The sequence below is a fragment of the Aspergillus bombycis genome, assembly GCF_001792695.1.
Source record: "Aspergillus bombycis strain NRRL26010 chromosome Unknown contig00035, whole genome shotgun sequence".
Classification (NCBI taxonomy): domain Eukaryota; kingdom Fungi; phylum Ascomycota; class Eurotiomycetes; order Eurotiales; family Aspergillaceae; genus Aspergillus; species Aspergillus bombycis.
The window spans coordinates 98,167-115,453 of NW_019170037.1; the positions used below are offsets into that span (position 1 = coordinate 98,167).

A 17,287-nucleotide genomic window follows, 5' to 3' on the forward strand; every position below is an offset into this window, starting at 1 on the left:
ATGCAGTCAACTCTGCAGTGTAACGCAATATCCTGTCAATGGGATTCAGTGATGTTGGCCGACGCAAGGTAAGAGTCAAGTCTCCAAGGGAGCTATTAAGGCCTCCCATGGTCACCGGCCTGCCCACTGCGCTTCTCACCATGACGTTGGACTCATCTACTCTGAGTATCACCAGGGAGAATGCCCGACTGTCATCACGATGTACAGTTTAGGCTCTCTGATCCTCCTAGCGGGAGTTCTAGGGCTGTATGCCCTGTTGAAGTCAAAGGCATCACGAGCCCCTCTCCCACCGGGTCCCAAAGGACTGCCTATTATCGGCAACATTGGTAGCGATCTTCCGCGCGGCGGCAAAGACTGGGAGCATTGGCTGAAGCACAAGGATTTGTATGGTATGGACAGTACTCCCGGCCACGTCTTACTCTGCGTTGAAATCCTTATCTGGATCGCCGCTAGGACCCATTAGTTCGATCACGACGGCGGGGCATACCCTCGTTATCCTAAACGACACCAATGTGGCAATGGAACTGCTGGAGAAGCGATCGGCGCGATACTCATCTCGACCGAGATTGGTGATGGCCAATGAGCTGTAACTACCTCTTGCTCCATCTCCTAGACTATATACAGACTACGCAGGGGCTGTTCAATTGTGCGTTGCTAATACCTGCGTACCTCCTTCCCTAGTTCTGGAGCCGACATCTTTCTCACCACGCATACTGAAAATGCTCTCGTTCGTGAACAACGGAAACGCATACTTTCACAACTGCGCTCGGAACGCGCATTATTATCGCTTTACCCGCAGGTGGATACGGTGGTCCGACGCTTTCTGCTGCGGACGTTACAGAAACCAGAGGAGCTGGTGGATCATATCAAAACGTGAGCACAACGCAGCCCTGCTACTGGAGGTCTGGTAGTTATCGGCTAATATGATCCACAGAGGAATCGGAGGAGTCATACTAAAGATCGCATACGGTTATACCGCCGAGTTCCATGGTCGGGATCCCCTCATCGATCTAGTGGAGAAGACATCGTTTGCATTCGGCATAATAAATCAACCGGCAGGTTGGCTGGTGGACAGTATTCCCGCCCGTAAGTCACCCTCCTCGGCGTATCATGGGTGGTGGCTGACCAGCTGTGTCAGTGAAGTACATGCCGAGTTGGTTTCCGGGGGCAGGGTTCAAGAAACAAGCCCGAGAGTATCGACGCGGATTTGATACATTGGCCAATTGGCCGTTCGCCTTTGCTCGGCATCAGATGAAGGAGGGCAAGTATGAACCTTCATTCGTTTCCAGGCAGATAGAGCAGACAAACTCGATACTTAACCCCAAGGAGGAGTTGAATATCAAATACTCGGCAGCTGCGGTCTTCCAAGCCGGTTATGATACGGTACGTGCAGCTAGCAAGCAAAGCGTCACCGCGGTGCCATGCTGATTGAAGCTATAGACGGCATCTACCATCACATCCTTCTTTCTGGCAATGGCGCTATTCCCTGCCGCACAGATCAAGGCCCAGGAGGAAATCGACCGAGTCATAGGAGCGAGGCTCCCTACGCCTGCAGATCGGGTGAACCTACCCTACGTTAATGCGCTTATCAACGAGGTCATACGCTGGAACCCGGTGGTGCAGATAGGCATCATGCACGCAGCTACAGAAGATGACATCTACGAGGGCTACCTGATTCCTAAAGGGGCCCCGATCGTCCCCAACATTTGGTGAGCTGCTTTCCCTTATCTACGATGCCGTCCATTCTAACCCCATGCCTCATCACAGGGCATTTGCGCACGATCCAGAGGTATACTCTGACCCCATGTCGTTCAGGCCCGAGCGCTTTTTGGCATCGGACGGACACACCCCAGAACGTGATCCGCACACACTGGTCTTCGGATTTGGACGCCGGATTTGCCCGGGTCGTCCGCTGGCGGACTTCAACAACTTTCTCACGATCGCACGGTCACTCGCGGTCTTTCGAATTCGGAAGGCCATGAAAGATGGCAAGGAGATCGACCCCGTCGTAGATTATCAGGAGGGGATCGTCGGTCACCTATCGCCGTTCGAGGTGAGCATCCAGCCACGAAGCGCAGAACACGAAGCCCTCATCCGTTCCCTTGAGGTTGAAGATCCCGGTTCACGAAGCGACTTGACGACACTTGAGTCAGTCAGGGTGTAGAGTATATGCGTACCCATACAGACTGGATTTTCTAGCCTTAGTGTGACTTTCCCCTTATATTCGAACCATTGCTAGTTTGATTCGTTAAGCCTTATCACCTTTGACGACAGTAGAATTATGTATCCCAATGACGTTTCTGGCAGGTATCTGTCCAGAGCAGGGAGGCTAAATGAGGCGGCGATTTCAGATATCTTGAACCAACTATCTTTCTAGTTCCGATAAGTCTTCTCTGGAGATACAATAGCCTGAAGATCAGTATCATGACGGGCCCAAGTTGTGCTCTTGCCCACCTCTTGCCGAGTACTGGAAATATTCCGTTCTGTGCAGGCTACTACAATAGATCCTAAACCACTGGCTATTGACTATCTACTTTTGTAAACAGTCTTCAAAGTAGTAGTAGAACTTCAAATTAAAAGCTTCATTTTGTACGAGCGTAATAGCCGACAGTCATATACAGTGGGTCTGCTCGATCTACAATGATAGTTCAAATTGTTCAATAGTTTGATACGCCAATGTCCTCTTCGCCAACTGACTGGATATCACCCGATCAATACTCCGTAGTCCCGAGAGATCAGCAAGACCGACGTATCGACTGGGTCTTGGCCGGTTCACCACCTCGCTTCAACACCGTCGATCTCTCAATAATCTTCAGTTACCTGAATTGCAAGCCCCGCATTGTGTCTGGCTTAAGAAAATTTGCGGGCAATATGGAGTAAGTGCGTACACAGCTGCGGGTTTGGAAGTCAAAACAGGAATAACTACCGTTGCCCACGCTTAAAAAAGTGGTGAGAGAAACTAAGGTTACAACCCATATGCTGTTTGAATATAGTTAAGTCCTCGTATATATATAAGAAAATGAATTTGTAATCAACGTGGGGTTCAGCTTGGCCGCGTTGGACTATCAAACCTATTGCTGTATAGTGCATACTGTAAGCCCGGTGGAGCTAGAGCGCAGTATATCACATATTCTTCGACTCAAAAGGAGCAGGAACAATATAGGGCAGGTAAATATAATCAGAAACACCCAACTTGAAGAATGTTTAAAACGTGAGTTGCCATGTCTTTTGACTTCTCGAGTCTGACTACATTATACGAAGGGCTATGAACAGAGTTCTATACCCTTGAGCTTCCGAGTATGGAAACAAAAGGAAACCGTAGGTGTTGTCTCGGACGCTATCACTCAGAGATACTGTCTGTTCTGAGCTAACCATCAGGCGTCTATTAAGTCAAATTAAACTGCCTGTATATACAGGTACCTATACGCACCGGATTTTCCAGAACGACCGCAGATTTCCTACTTTGAACGCCTTTGCTTTAGTGAGGGTGCTGAGGGGCCAGACCGGTAGCCTTAGAGGGCCACTGAGCAGCTACTTGGATCTATAATTTATATTTAACTGTGTTCACTCTATCTTTACAGTTACTTACCGCATAGGCTATAGTGGATTGGTCGTACGGCATTCTAATTAAGAATGTTATCCAAGTTCCCGGTTCTGTATTGTGTCTAGCATCAACGATATAACAGCATCCCAGAGAAACTTTGTCTTATAGATTACCTCAAACAGGGTGTGAATCCTTGCTTCAATTAGCTTTTTTTTTTTCTGATTCCGTGATCTTTTATTAAGACCCACCTGTCTTCGGTACCCACTGCCGAAGTAATTTAGGTTAAACATATTGCGTCGCCGTCATTTAAGCATTGAATAACCCCAGCGATTCTACTGCGTATCCTCATAATTTATTCAGACCTACAAAATCGTACATTATGTCAACAGATCAATATGAGTACCTGTTCTTCCACATCGACAAAGAAAATGCGATCGAGTCCTCCGCCAAAAAATACAAACAGCTGCGCCTGCAGGCCCTATCCGTCGCACCGACTTCTTTTTCCTCTACCTACGAGATCGAATCTTCCCTCACAGACACCGAATGGGTAGACCGCCTTTCAGCGAACGGACGAGAGACTTTCATATGCGCCGCAAGACCTACACAAAACAATGCACCATGCTCGCAGACCACAGAGTGGGTCGGCCAGCTAACCTTGCGGGGCCCACTAAGCCCTGAAGACTTCATCCTACCTGAGGAATCCGGACAGAAGAAGCCCACCCAAGAACGGGGCATGGAACTCTGGCAGATGCTCAGCTTATTTACGCTTCCCGACCACCGCGGCCGTCGTCTCGGGAAGAGGTTGTGTCAGGAGGCATTGAGGTATCTAGCTTCGTATAGGGACTCTCCGCGCGAGCTCTGGGTGCGGTTGATGGTAAAGCCAGAGAACCATGCTACCGTAAGCTTGTATAGGGGGCTGGGGTTTGCGGAAGCAGGAAAGTGTACTCTCGTTGAGGCGTTGGTTGCGAACGGTGATCAGGATCTGCTGCCGGAAAATATTAGTGGCGAGAAGTATACTTCGCGGAGTGGATTGATCATGATGTTGGAGATCTGTCGCTCGTGAGTCGTTGGAAGGGGCTTGGTTTGGTGAAAGGCTCAACGAAGGCAGTGCCATTCGAATTTGTTTTTAAGTAGCCACGTTGTGTAGGCCAGTCATCTTTCGGCAATAGACTAATGCCCATGTTTTAAAAAGGGTGAAATATGTCCACTACTTGTCTTGTAGATAGGGCCGTCGGGGAAACACATGAGACTCTGACTCTAATGCAATGTCCCGTCTTTCGTGGTGACATTATGGCTGACGGTTGAAAGTCGGATCATCGGATATCGCGAGGCTGAATGCCGCTTCAACGTCCAAGCGACGGAATCCCGGTGCACAGCCTAAACATACACCCCTCGAGAGGAGTTCTGCTCAAAATGTACCTTTAGCGTTTCTGCGTATCACACGTTCCAAATAGGTGGAGATAACAAACCATTGAGAAATAGGTCCACGTTGAGGATCTTGGCACTCCGCCGCTGTGAAACCAGAGAGGGCTCAACCTCTGGACATAACGTCATGTCCCTGGACGATTCAAACGAACTGACTTCCGACAAATACAGGAATGACTGTGCCCCTCCAATAACAAGTCCATTCTCTTCAAGCCAGCCCTCGATATCCCGAGGATCGAACCATGTTTCATCATTGCTCTTGGACGGCGTCTGTGGTCCTAACAAGACATTCTGGACAATGCCAAAGTCCGCCGGCCGATTTTTGTAATGGGTTCCGGCGCCACCCAGTCCATAGACATATGCCGTCCGGTAATCGGCATTCGTCCGTAGCAAGATGTCGAAGGTCGAAATCATCGTGTTGGCGTCCGAGTAATGGAATGAGTACTGGAAAACGCGCGCGACTTCGGTCCCGTCCGCGCATGGGTTGGTGAGCAGGCCGTAAGCCCGCTTGATGCAGCTGAAATAGAGCCGCTGGGCGAAATTTCTCGGCAGCGGGATTTCCATTCCGTATCTAGTAGATGGAAGCCCTAAAGGGAGCGTATGAATAGGCATTGGCGTTTCCAGAGGTACAGCGGCTGGTAGCGGCAAGTCTGTCGTGCAAGAGGTGTAGATATTGGAAAAACAGACTGGTCCAGACGGGTTAGGATCACCACTTGAGTTGTTGTGGTAGGGAGGATGTCCATTGTCACGTCTTGACTCGTTGAAGGGCTCGACAATCTGAGAAGCAGATAAAAAGTCGCGCGTAATACTCTGGAGCTCGCGCGTGAGATCCGGCTGTGTCAGACCACTTTCTGCCTCTGTGACGTGGGATAGCATTTCAAAGAAAGACTGTTTCATATGCTGGATTCGGTTTTCAAGAACCTGCACGTAGTTCGTACGCAAATCATCTTCTTCCTCTTTTCGAGACCTGTAAGTCCGTTGTGCTTTCCGAACTTGCTTCCGGCGCCTCTACGCTCCAGTCAGATAACCAGGCAAAGCATAATGAAGATGGACTGAGCAGTAGGCTTCCTAAACACACCTCTACTAGGCCTTCTTGCGTAGGGTCAATTGGGGGTCTGCCTCGCTTTCCTGTGCGTAATCGACGAAGGTCATCCGAGCATCCCTCACCTTCACCTGGTTTTCCAGGTAGACTATTTGAACCTGCTTCTGGAACAGGCCGGCCGGAAGACATAGTGATCATATATGGATCTCCTGAATCTACTCACCGCGTTGGCTTCCTATCAGATTAGTCGCGGGGCTATCCGATTATCCAAGTTTCCAATACAGAAATGGGTGGGCTGCGGTGCGTTGCGGTGCTGTACCCACATCCCGCAGTCTCTCCATCGGGAAAAGCCAATGAAAGCGCACCCGAGTGCTACTAGCTGTGTAGTAACAAGATTGGTGTCCTAATTGGAGCCCGTCGTGATAATTGATTGATCAGTGACTATCTAAACTATTTACATTAGAGACCTATGAGTGCAAAGGCGAATAGTGGGTACAGCACCTATGTTGGCGTTGACATGGAGCAAAGCCGAGGAGAGAAAAAAGCAAAAGGCCTTAATCAAGATCGCGAGGCAAAAGATAACAAAATTGATGAATTACCTTGGCAACTTCAGTGAAGAAGAACGAGATAAAGACGTGACAGAAGCTAGTATCCTTACTGTCTTTTATTTCAACGTCCTAGGTTTCCTATATCCCTGGAAGTAGGTGGGTTCAATATAGTCCTCCGGACTCTGTGTGCTATGTAGCATCGAAAACGGAGTATTGCGGAAGATATTGCAGGCCACATGGAGAAAGTAAGCAAGGAGATCTACCCCGAGGTACCGAGTTAGCTTTCAGCTGTACTATATATTTTAGTCACGGAGGTTACCATGCCAGAGTATTGTAATGTTTGATGTCGATATGCCCATACTTATACTGGAGGAGAAGAGAAGCTATACCGCCTCGGGGCTAGTGGAACGCTAACCCCAAAACAGACTAGAAAGCCATCATCTCCCTTATCACCCATTGATACCATCAGCTTGCATACGCTGCGTAGTTCTGGATCAATCTGAGCGATTTCCCTTGCAACCTAGTGACGAGTTCAAATTGTTCACCATGCAACGTGGCTTCCATGATCGGCAATGACAAAGTTTCTAGATAAGGACCCTCCCTGATACGACGTGCTTGGATTCTCCGAGTCTATTCGCACGTCACGCATTCGCACCCATGGTAGGACTGGGTCTGCAGGGGGCAAACGACGGCGAGACAAAAGTCTAGACAGACCTCTCCATTCGCCTTGCGCGACGATTAACATTCTGATGCAATCTTGATATCCAATATGACCTCCGTTGCTCGTTTCACTGGCTGATCGGTCGATCATGACGCAACAGGGTCAATGGGAAGTTGGATGAATGACGTCGACGGCTTCCTTCCTTGTTGGGAATGGGGGGAATACCCTAACTTACGGGGATAGGTACGATGGGGAACAGTTAAGGACATCCAGAGTCGATAAAATCTCTCATATCACAGTGTCGTATAATGCACACGCCGTTCCAGTCTCCCCGTCCATACCTGCTCTCATATCATTCGGTGTGGAGTGAAATTCATTCCTCTTCTTCTTGCCCTAATATCCGGCTCATCTTAATCAAGTAACTTGCTGAATTATTCTTCTATCTACACTTCTATATCCCTCTACCATCGCCGCCACGCGTCAGAGTACATCATGAGAGACACTAGACGCACCGGCCTCAACATAGCCTTTATCTACGATCCAAAGGATTACTATGAATCCATAGGATTTTCCAAGAGCGAATGCGCCGATCTAGCGGACGATGTGACCATCAACGGCGTAGCATCAGCCCTCGAGAGTCTCGGCCACCGCGTGGTCCATGTTCCCGGGATCAAGACGCTTGTCAAGCATCTCTCAGCAGAGCATCACAAGCAATGGGACCTCGTCTTCAACTACAGTGAGGGCGTGTTCGGCTCCGCTCGGGAGTCGCAGGTCCCCGCCCTACTAGAGGCCTATCAGATCCCTTTTACCTTTTCCGACGCTGCGACGCTCGCAACGGGGATCGATAAGGGAAAGACCAAGGTGAGTTATACTCCGCAGCGCTCACCAAACCCTAGAGTATCTGATACTGATTGGCCCCCTTCGCATTACCTAGATGCTATTAGAACACTATCGAATCCCAACGAGCCCATTCGTCATCATCCCCCGATCCGGCGAACACGTGGACTACGCCGCGCTAGAAGACCAAATACCGTATCCGCTCTTCGCGAAGCCAATCGCCGCATCCACATCCAACGGCATATCACCGTCGAACAAAATCCTCCGAAAAGAAGATCTCCAAGACGTCGTCGAGGACCTCCGCGCCCAGTTCAAAGACCAAGAAATCCTCCTCGAGAAATTCCTAGACGGCCGTGAATTCACCGTAGCCATCCTGGGAACCGGCGAACAAGCCCAAGTACTAGGTGTCTCCGAGGTGACATGGTACAACCCTGCGGGAAGAAAAAGCGACGACCTCTCCGTCGACTTCGCGACGAGTTTCTCCAAGGAGGGCAGGGGTGACGGGTATGACATGGGTCATGCCCATGCGGACCTGGCGGATCCGCTGGTCAAAGTGGTCGCCGAGATCGGATTCTCCGCGTATCAGGCGCTCGGTTGTAAAGATGCAGGTCGGGTCGATATCCGCCTGGATGGCGCCGTGCCATATGTCATCGAGGTATGGTTCCCACACAAAGATACAATAGCATGCCCTCCCTAACCCGCAACAGGTGAATCCGATCTTCGGACTACGACCAGATTACTCCCTGTTCACTTGGATCGCGAAAAACAACGGAATGGAATACCAGGACATCATCGCCGAGATCGTCGACAATGCTCTACTGAGGCAGAAACCGGTGATGGTGCCGAATGGTTTGAAGAATTGATCTAATACCGTAGAGACTCTATCCTTGAAAAAGAGCCATTAATAAACAATACCGGGGCCAGAGCAAAAAGGGGGGATGTAAGTGATATTTACTAAGGCGTTGGCGTTATTCAGGTGTTCGGTTTGGGAAATATAATAACGAGATCCCCACGGTATTCATTCGTAGGCTTAGAGTAGATAGTCACCTGATTGCAACAGCATAGCTCGTCGTCGCCGTTTTCCGGATATGATTTGATCGGTGCTTGAAAGGAGCCACACGTCTAGAGCTGATAACGGTCCTTCCCATGTGCGACAGATTGGGAACATTTGGTTGTAGTTGGAAAGCCCCGATGCGTTATTGGGGGAAGAAGAGACGCCACGTAGAGACAGAAGCTGATTGTCATACACTGGTTGTGGTGGTTTTAATATTTAAACATATGCCATGTCCCCTAAACTTACTTCCTAACTGGGCAGATATACGAGCAGCGATACGACTAGTTTAAGAAGTTTTAAGCACAATAGAAATGAATCAATGTAAGATTATTGTTATTTTCATGGGCACAACCCTGAACCCATTTCCCGAAGAGCCTGTCACGCAGGCAAATCAACAACGCCAGGCACCATCCATGCCAAACCGAACCCTATATAATGACATCACGAATTATCCCTGACCCTAGCGCCAACTTGAAGGGTATTTGTATCCAAAGCACGACATTAAACATAGGCGCGTTATGTCTCCACAGGAGACGGGCCACGAGAAGAAGAAGAAGAAGAAGAAGAAGAAGAAAAAAAAAGCAAACTATTTAACTGCGGAAACTGTACATGCGCACTTCGCAATCCTCACTGCCGGTTGCAAACCGACTGTCGCCGAGACCGATGCAGGTCACTGGGCCTGAATGGCCGGTGAAGGTGCGCTCGCATTTGCCGGTTCTGGGATCCCAGATCTTGACCATCCGGTCTTCCGCACCGGACACGATCCGGAGGGTATCGGCACCGAGTGCCCAAACGCCTTCGAGATGGCCGAAGAAGGTACGCAGGCAGCGACCGGTCGTGGTCTCCCAGAGTCGGATGGTAGAATCTAAGGCGCTGGTAACGATGTAGCGCGGTGGGGCTGGGCGGCCATTGTCAAACGAGGGACCAAAGACAGACGTCTCAGAGAAGTTCGACTCCAGTCCAGGCGCTGCCTGAAGGGCGGCTGGCTCCGTATCTCCCGATGTGGTACTCATGTTATCGTTATCACATTCGGCGTCGTGCTCTTCGAACTCGAACTCCCGGGGCAAAGGAATCACCTGCTGAACTTGGCCGACATGACCATGGAACGTGCGTAGACAGGCCTTAGTGTCCAAGTCCCAAAGGCGAACGGTGCAGTCATCCGAAGCCGAGAATACCGTCCGAGAAGTCGTGTCCACTCGGACAGCGTTGACCCAATCGGTGTGCCCGCGCAGGAGAAACGTCGACTTGTCCTCAAAGTTCCAAATCTTGACCGTCTTATCGACGGAGGCTGATGCAAGAATGGTTGCGTCAAAGTGCAGTCCAATTACTCCTCCACGGTGACCCGTGTAGGTGGAGATACACTCGCCCGTACGCCAGTTCCACACCTTCAAACTGCGGTCCATACTGCCGCTGATCAATTTGGTGTCGTCAAACTGGAGACAGCGAATACCAGATTGGTGTCCGCGGAGGGTACGCAGCTCTTCTCCAGTCTCGGTATCCCAAATCTTGATAGTCGCGTCATATGAACCAGTCGCCAGAATGTTGTCCTCGAATTGCAAGCACATCACTCCGTTAGTGTGGCCTTTGAACACCTTGGTGGAGCACCGTCCATATTTCCAGTTCGTGCCGACCTTGAACCGGTCCTTGTAGACCTCCTTCCACGGCCGGTACCGAGTCGTGTAGTAGTCATCATCTGGCTCTGATCGAGCATCCAGCGAGGAACAATGCCGCTTCACGATTGCTGTCTCCTCATCGCTCGAATCCGCCTTTCGTTTTTGGGTATTCGAATCGTCCGCATGAGTCGCACTGCATTCGGCACCTCCTGCGTTCTGTGCGGGTCCGCTGACGTCCCAGTTCGTGGCGCGCAATTGAATTTCGCGCTTGGACTCCCGCAGACGTTTCCGCTCTAGAAGAGGGAGTCCCCAGCCACATTTCTTGCATTTGCGGTGGATGTGTTGTTCGCACATACGATGCCAAACCACATCATCATCTGCAAGTGCCCGCCAGCGGCTGGACACCTGGGCGGCTTTGCACAGCGAGGTGGTGTCGAGGTAGCACAGAATTTTAAACGAGATCTCCGGTGGAAGAGCGGTTAGGAAGTCGATTCGGATGAGGTCTCGAACGGTAGCGGACACGAACGAAAGTTGGGGGAAGCAACACTGAGCCATAATCCCCTGCAGGATCAATTTGCGGTGCTTGGCCGGAGCGGCCGAAAAAAGAGACCATACATGGGCAATGCCCTGTTGGTCGCTGGGAGGCAGCGTTTCCAATTCCTATAACCCATTAGCTAAGAGAAACACGACAAGCCCTAGAAAGCCCTACCCTCTGTAGTTTATCCATAGACGGCTCGTCTGCCTGTCGTCTGCATTTAAGGTCTGGCCGGTGGCGATAGCAAAATTTCGAGTTTGGGCTGCTCAAATCCTCCAGCTTGTCGGTTCTTCGTGACCCTAGGGGACCGTACTGTTCGGGGATGTGTTTGACGAGAAATGGTGCAACATTCTCGTTTGCAAGCTTTGCGGGAGTCGTCGCAGCGGCACCGAAACTGTGGGGCTTTCGATGGTTAGAAACGGTCTCGGGTTCAATTTCCTCAGCGGTGTCCGATGCGCCGCCAAAGATGGACTGGAACGACTGTTGCTGTTGTTGTAATGATTGTTCGTGCGAGCGATGCGTAAATTCTCCCGTCGGTTGAGCCATTTTCATTAAGAAAGTCTGCGAAGAGTCGCTACCTTCACGCACTGATCGGTCGTCGGCCTGCATCGTGTGACTGAGACAAGGTCCTACCGCCCGCGCGCTACCGTGGTAGCAGTCGTAATGAAAGGCAGAACGGAACGTAGAGAAAAATCCAGAGGACGACGACGAATATTGCGCCAGCAACCACCTTCGTGCAGGTTTGTTGAAGTCAAGGTCAATATTGCGGTACCTGGTCGTGCGCCGATAGGGGAGTGACACTGGCGACCGTCGGGGATTGATGGGTCAGGGCACAAGATAAGCAGGTTAAGTAGTTGATAGGCGGGCGGGGAGAGGGATGGCGACAGCGGCAGCGATCGATAGAGAGAGACGTTCTTCCCTTCTGTTTTCAATGGTCCAGCCAGATCCGAAACACACGTGCAGAAGGATACGCCTGAGAGAGAAGAGTTCAGGGGGGGGAAGAAGGCGACGAAGATGGATTGTACTTGTACATCGACTACCTTGTTGGCTGGCCTTCGATCACGCAAGCGCCATCCAGCGTATCGTGCTGCGCTAGTCCCCGTGCGGTATCCCTCACGTGACAGCGATGGCGCCATAGACGCTCTTAGTCGCATCAGCACAACATCTCGACCCGCCAAAGAAGACGACGAACTGCTTCTGTGTTGCACAATTCGTCGCCATTGTCCGCCCTTATTGCGGATCCCCCAGAATTTTCAGACCCTACTCTGACTCTGTATTGCGCTATTCTGGGATCCATTGCTTGGCGCTAAGTTCCCCGGTGGGTTGGGTGCCAGCAGCGACGTACTCTCCCCGACTACTCTCAGGTCCACCATTGGGCCGTCGTGCTTCTGACCAACCATTGCTCACCCAGACCTACTCTGTTCACGCTTGCTAATTGTTCTTCGATTTTTTTTTTTAATTATGGTTTTTTTGCCCCTTGGGGTGATTACTTAAGTTCGTACCGAAAACAGCCTCATCACCTCATTTTGACTACCCCCGTTTCGTGGCGAGATTTCTAGAAACGTGAAACATCACATCATCTCGGCTTCAGAACGCGGCAAGATCAGACGGTTCTTCCATAGCGAAGGCTTCCTGAGACTCGATTTTGATTTGGACGCCTCACCGCTAGAATTCGAACCACACTAGTCCCTGTTAGTCGGGCAATTGATGGTCGAAACCACTGGTTGTTTAGGAAGGGATAAACGTTGCTTGGCCTCTCCAATGGAGTGATGATGGCCTAAGTCTACGCGCTTCTCACGCCAGATTCCCTGCTCCTCTGTATTTCTCTGCTCCAGACCGGTCGCTCGGCCGCTCGCAGTGTTGTGCCGACCATTCATTGGACGCCCAAGCTCATCGGCGAGTTATCTCATGCAAATCACTTACGGCATTTTCCCTCTATCATTTTGCTTAACGGATTGATCTGGAACGTCCTCGACCATGTCAGACTCAGAGTCATCCGCGATATCCAATAATGCTTCTCCTGATCCGGATCACTCCCCGGGACAGGAGAACTCAATGCCTCAACTAGAGACACTCATCTCGCATTTGGTTGCGGCGAAGCGGTCCCTGTCGTCCATTAACCACGTCTGGCGTGCTAATGAGATCGTCACGGCCGCTCGCTCCGCATTGGAAGAGAGTGTTGTAGTCTCGGCGCGAACGGGTTTCCTTCGCCGGGGGCTGAATAATCAGTTACGCCTTCTGTATAGTGTCCGTGCCGAGGCTCAGGAGGTCTCCTTGCGCGGCCGGTCAGAGTTCGCTACCGTGCTAAAGAGCCTTGATACTGCAGATTCAAGACTGAGAAAGACGTTGGGTTTGTTGCGAGAAACGATTGTCCACGCTTCATTCCGCCCAGAAGGCGAAGAATCCAAAAGCTTACATGACTTTGTCGATGAGCGTGGGGTGGAAGAGCTACATACAACCCTCAAAGGCTCAATCGATCGGACCAACGCCGCTCAGGCGGACCTAGAATCGTCTAATCGCGCTTTTGACGATGAGTTGCAGTCTATCAAGGAAGCACTCGGCAATTACCGGGCAGCGACGCAGCTCGCGTCGTCCCGAACGTCCGCCTCTTCGTCATCGCAATCGACCTCGAACGCTAGCTTGCCGTCTCTCTCGTCAATTCCATCCATGCTGCATTCCCTCGAGATGCATGCCCAAGAAATGGCTAACCTGCTTGAGTCGTTAGTGCGCCACTTTGACCTCTGTGTCACTGCGGTCAAGCACACGGAAGGTGGCGGAGCAGCTGCCCGATCCATTACCGGTGACGTGCCCGCTACGGTGCATGTCAACGGGCGTGTTGGTCCCAATATCGAGGAAGGCATCAACGCCAACTTGAATGCCCCACTTGACCCGCTAAGTGACTCGGAATATCAAGAAATGGTAGGCGTGCTAATCAAGGATGCGGCCGAGGCAGAGGATGTGGTTATGGAGATTCAAGACCGCATCGGCGAGATGGAGACGGTGTTGGAAAATGTGTTGGCCCAGCGGGATAGTGTCCTGTCGGTATACAACGCGACTACCAGTGTCTTCAAACACCTGTCAACACTCGCCTCGACCCAATTATCGGGATATATAACTCAGGCGCACAGCTTTACTTGTGCCTGGCACGAGGAGTACGAGAAAATACAGAATGGCTTGGCCGAGCTGTCGGACCTCAACACACTGTATGACGGCTTCCTGGAAGCGTACGACGGGCTCATCCTCGAGGTTGCGCGCCGACGGCAAGTGCGGCACCGGGTGGAGAAAGTCCTCCGCGACGCCAAACAAAAGCTCGACCAGTTATACGAGGAAGACGTGAATGCCCGCGAGTCATTCCGCGTAGAGCAAGGGGACTACCTCCCGTCGGATATCTGGCCTGGGATTGGCCGAGAGCCAATGCGGATTGAGTTCCGTCGGATATCCGGCGGTAATCTAAAAAGCATAGCTGCGGAGCCCCCTGACCAAGAAGTCCCAGCAATGGATCCCAAAGAAGAGACCCGGGCAGTTTCCCCGGGGGATGGTGGGGAAGATGCTGAGATTATTCCGGAACTCCCAAAGGCCCTTGTTGAGGAAGCTATCGACCGATTCAATGCCCGAATGCGACATCTTCCCTGATCACAAGCTGCGCCATGCTTAGATGGCTACCCGTCTTCCGTCCCTAGTTACGGTCTTCGGTTTTAGGTGGTATCTTTTCAGAAAAGCCAGACAAAGTCAGGCGGCTCGCCGACCAAGCTTGGGCTCGAAGGCACCGTTAATGTTTCGAGTAGGCATTCTAGTGCCACTACATGATCTAAATGATGAATTCCAAAAGCAGGCTTAGTCCTAGTCCGATAGACACGCCAACCCCTTCACTCCATAGCCACCACGGACGCATACTCCATGTTCGCGATGTAAGCGCCGATTGGTACGGATATGTGATGATTGGGTGGTTGATATGAGGTTCAAAGAGAGCTCTGATAGGTCATGGAACGCTTTGATTCTTTTTTTATTCTCTTTGCAAATCTATATGCTCATGTGATGGTTCTTATATATGCGTCGAACCATTCTCTCTATCCATCAAAAAATCTGGTCATAAATCTCATGAGATCGTGCGCAATAAAACCCTGTCCTAAGCCCGTAATAATGCTGAAACTTTTATTGAACCCAGATAGAAAGTAACGAAGCGGAATCGCGTTTATTTCTTCTTTCGTGAAGAGGTAGACACCAGACGCTTCTTCATGTGCTTTGGCATCTTGCTTGCACGCTTTTCCCGCTTCTCTTCCTTCACCTTCTGCTTGTGGTCGCGCTTAGTGTCTTTGTCTACGAAGCGCTTTCCGCGCGGAGCCCCCTTCTCAAAGGGGTCCTTTTCTTCGTCGTCCTCTTCGTCCGACCCAGAGCCCTCTACGGAGACTCCGCCGCTCACATCAGAGCCGGCATCGCTCTCCGCGTCGTCGGGTTGCGCAACGGATTTGCCACTGGCGAGAAGATCCCGGTAGACAAGGTCTTCACCTTCACCCGCATGGACTTTCTCGGCATCACGTTCGATATCGTAAACCTGTTCTAGAGTCTGGGGGATATACTGTTGGCGGAAGACGGCAGTGTCTAGTTCCTCGTCGGGTATCTCGGCTCGGGCCACGAAGAGCTTTTCAATAGCTTCCTGCATTTCTTCGCTCTGGTCCACAGTGGCCGGGCCTTCGGCTGAAATAACATACTCGAAAACCATCCGCTCAGGCAAGACGTCGACGGATTTACGACGGAAAAAGTCGCTAATGTTCTTGATATCCATACGCAGGAATTCCAAACTCCGAGGGTGGTCATGCTCGACACTCTGACTGACATCAATGATGTGGAGCTTTTTCTTGTGGTAAAGCATGTTGTACTCGCTCAGATCTGCGTGAACCAGGCGACATGTCTGGTACATGACACGCATGTAGCCAAGCAGATCGACGTAGAGCTCACGCCAGCGGGTCTCAGGGTTGGGGATATCAAATTCGACGTCCTTCAGACGAGGCGATGCGACTCCCTTGGAGTTACCTAGGAATGCCATGACGAGGACATGAAGTCGCAGGTAGACCGGCTCTGGGCAAGGAATTCCGGCCGCATGGATTCTTCGGAGATTGCGCATTTCCTTCTCGGCCCACAGTTTCACCATCGCCCGGTTGTTGCTCTTACTGTAGCCTTGTCTGAATCTGAACTCGCCACTCACGTACTTGTCTCTGTCCTTGAAGACCAGAATGCTGGTTTTGTAGACTTTGATGGCCCGGTGCACGGGAGTGGCATCCTCCTCCTCCGGGAACAACATAGAGTAGTAGACGTTGGCTTCTTTACCTGTTGAAAGACATCCGTGAATTTCCGAAACGATGTTGCGGTTGATCATCTGTAGCAGAAGCATTCGTGTACGGGGATCTAACACCTGCTCCGAAGTTGCTCTATCGGCTCGGTCATTACCGCGGTCACCGCGAGCCGCCAATCCGGACTGCACATCGTCAAGCTTGAGCTTTGTGGCATGGCGAGTCAACGACTTGATCTGGTCATCAACTGATGCACGGGTGTTGATGCTAGGCTTTTGCGTATTGGTCTTCGGGTAAGTCCACTTGGGAGCATTCGGGTCGGCAGCGAGTTCGTTCACTTTGCGCTGGCGGTTAAAGGCCTTCGTTAGATCGGCGGGATTCGAGGAGGAAATGTTCTCTGCCTCCAGGTCATCGTCTTCGAAGATATCATCGTAGAATTCCTCCTCCTCGTCCTCCTCGTCTTCCTGCAGCGCAGGATCTTGCCCCGCTATAGTGGGGGTAGTGCCATCTTCATTGATATATCCTTGGTTTGGGATGTAGGTGTGCGAAGGTGATAAACCATCAGCCAGACCAGGGGCCTGGGCACTTGGATCCGTCGACGCCATGACGAGCTTCGAATTCCGAGAAAAAACGGTGGCAAATCGAGTCGATCGTGGGCGCTGAAACCGGCAAAGGAAAAAAAAAGTTACTGATATATTCGATTAAGTGTGGACCTTGTGCGCTCACCGCCCGGCAGAACC

The 17,287-nt window shown here is 51.1% G+C and overlaps 7 protein-coding genes across 7 annotated transcripts; 4 read left to right on the forward strand and 3 right to left on the reverse strand.

Moving 5' to 3' along the window:
• Window positions 1–199: 199 nt before the first annotated feature.
• On the forward strand, window positions 200–2,164 carry ABOM_005669 (cytochrome P450; the record flags this gene model as incomplete). The annotated part of the gene is made up of 7 exons (XM_022532798.1): window positions 200–389; window positions 454–586; window positions 682–873; window positions 935–1,086; window positions 1,139–1,383; window positions 1,441–1,709; window positions 1,768–2,164. The coding sequence occupies 7 exons, from the start codon at window positions 200–202 to the stop codon at window positions 2,162–2,164; spliced, it is 1,578 nt and encodes a 525-aa protein (XP_022389788.1).
• Window positions 2,165–3,923: 1,759 nt separating this feature from the next.
• ABOM_005670 (GNAT family N-acetyltransferase) lies at window positions 3,924–4,607 on the forward strand (the record flags this gene model as incomplete). Its single annotated transcript, XM_022532799.1, has 1 exon — window positions 3,924–4,607. The coding sequence occupies one exon, from the start codon at window positions 3,924–3,926 to the stop codon at window positions 4,605–4,607; it is 684 nt and encodes a 227-aa protein (XP_022389743.1).
• A 225-nt stretch (window positions 4,608–4,832) lies between these two features.
• On the reverse strand, window positions 4,833–6,200 carry ABOM_005671 (bZIP transcription factor; the record flags this gene model as incomplete). Its single annotated transcript, XM_022532800.1, has 3 exons — window positions 4,833–4,948; window positions 5,014–5,977; window positions 6,048–6,200. 3 exons carry the CDS (start codon window positions 6,198–6,200, stop codon window positions 4,833–4,835), a joined length of 1,233 nt encoding a protein of 410 aa, XP_022389742.1.
• Window positions 6,201–7,712: 1,512 nt separating this feature from the next.
• On the forward strand, window positions 7,713–8,920 carry ABOM_005672 (D-alanine--D-alanine ligase family protein; the record flags this gene model as incomplete). Its single annotated transcript, XM_022532801.1, has 3 exons — window positions 7,713–8,081; window positions 8,155–8,712; window positions 8,765–8,920. 3 exons carry the CDS (start codon window positions 7,713–7,715, stop codon window positions 8,918–8,920), a joined length of 1,083 nt encoding a protein of 360 aa, XP_022389741.1.
• A 781-nt stretch (window positions 8,921–9,701) lies between these two features.
• Window positions 9,702–11,868, reverse strand: ABOM_005673 (F-box/WD repeat-containing protein; the record flags this gene model as incomplete). The annotated part of the gene is made up of 2 exons (XM_022532802.1): window positions 9,702–11,384; window positions 11,434–11,868. 2 exons carry the CDS (start codon window positions 11,866–11,868, stop codon window positions 9,702–9,704), a joined length of 2,118 nt encoding a protein of 705 aa, XP_022389740.1.
• Window positions 11,869–13,236: 1,368 nt separating this feature from the next.
• Window positions 13,237–14,892, forward strand: ABOM_005674 (autophagy-related protein 17; the record flags this gene model as incomplete). The annotated part of the gene is made up of 1 exon (XM_022532803.1): window positions 13,237–14,892. One exon carries the CDS (start codon window positions 13,237–13,239, stop codon window positions 14,890–14,892), a length of 1,656 nt encoding a protein of 551 aa, XP_022389747.1.
• Window positions 14,893–15,451: 559 nt separating this feature from the next.
• Window positions 15,452–17,152, reverse strand: ABOM_005675 (serine/threonine-protein kinase RIO1; the record flags this gene model as incomplete). The annotated part of the gene is made up of 1 exon (XM_022532804.1): window positions 15,452–17,152. One exon carries the CDS (start codon window positions 17,150–17,152, stop codon window positions 15,452–15,454), a length of 1,701 nt encoding a protein of 566 aa, XP_022389746.1.
• Window positions 17,153–17,287: the final 135 nt, after the last annotated feature.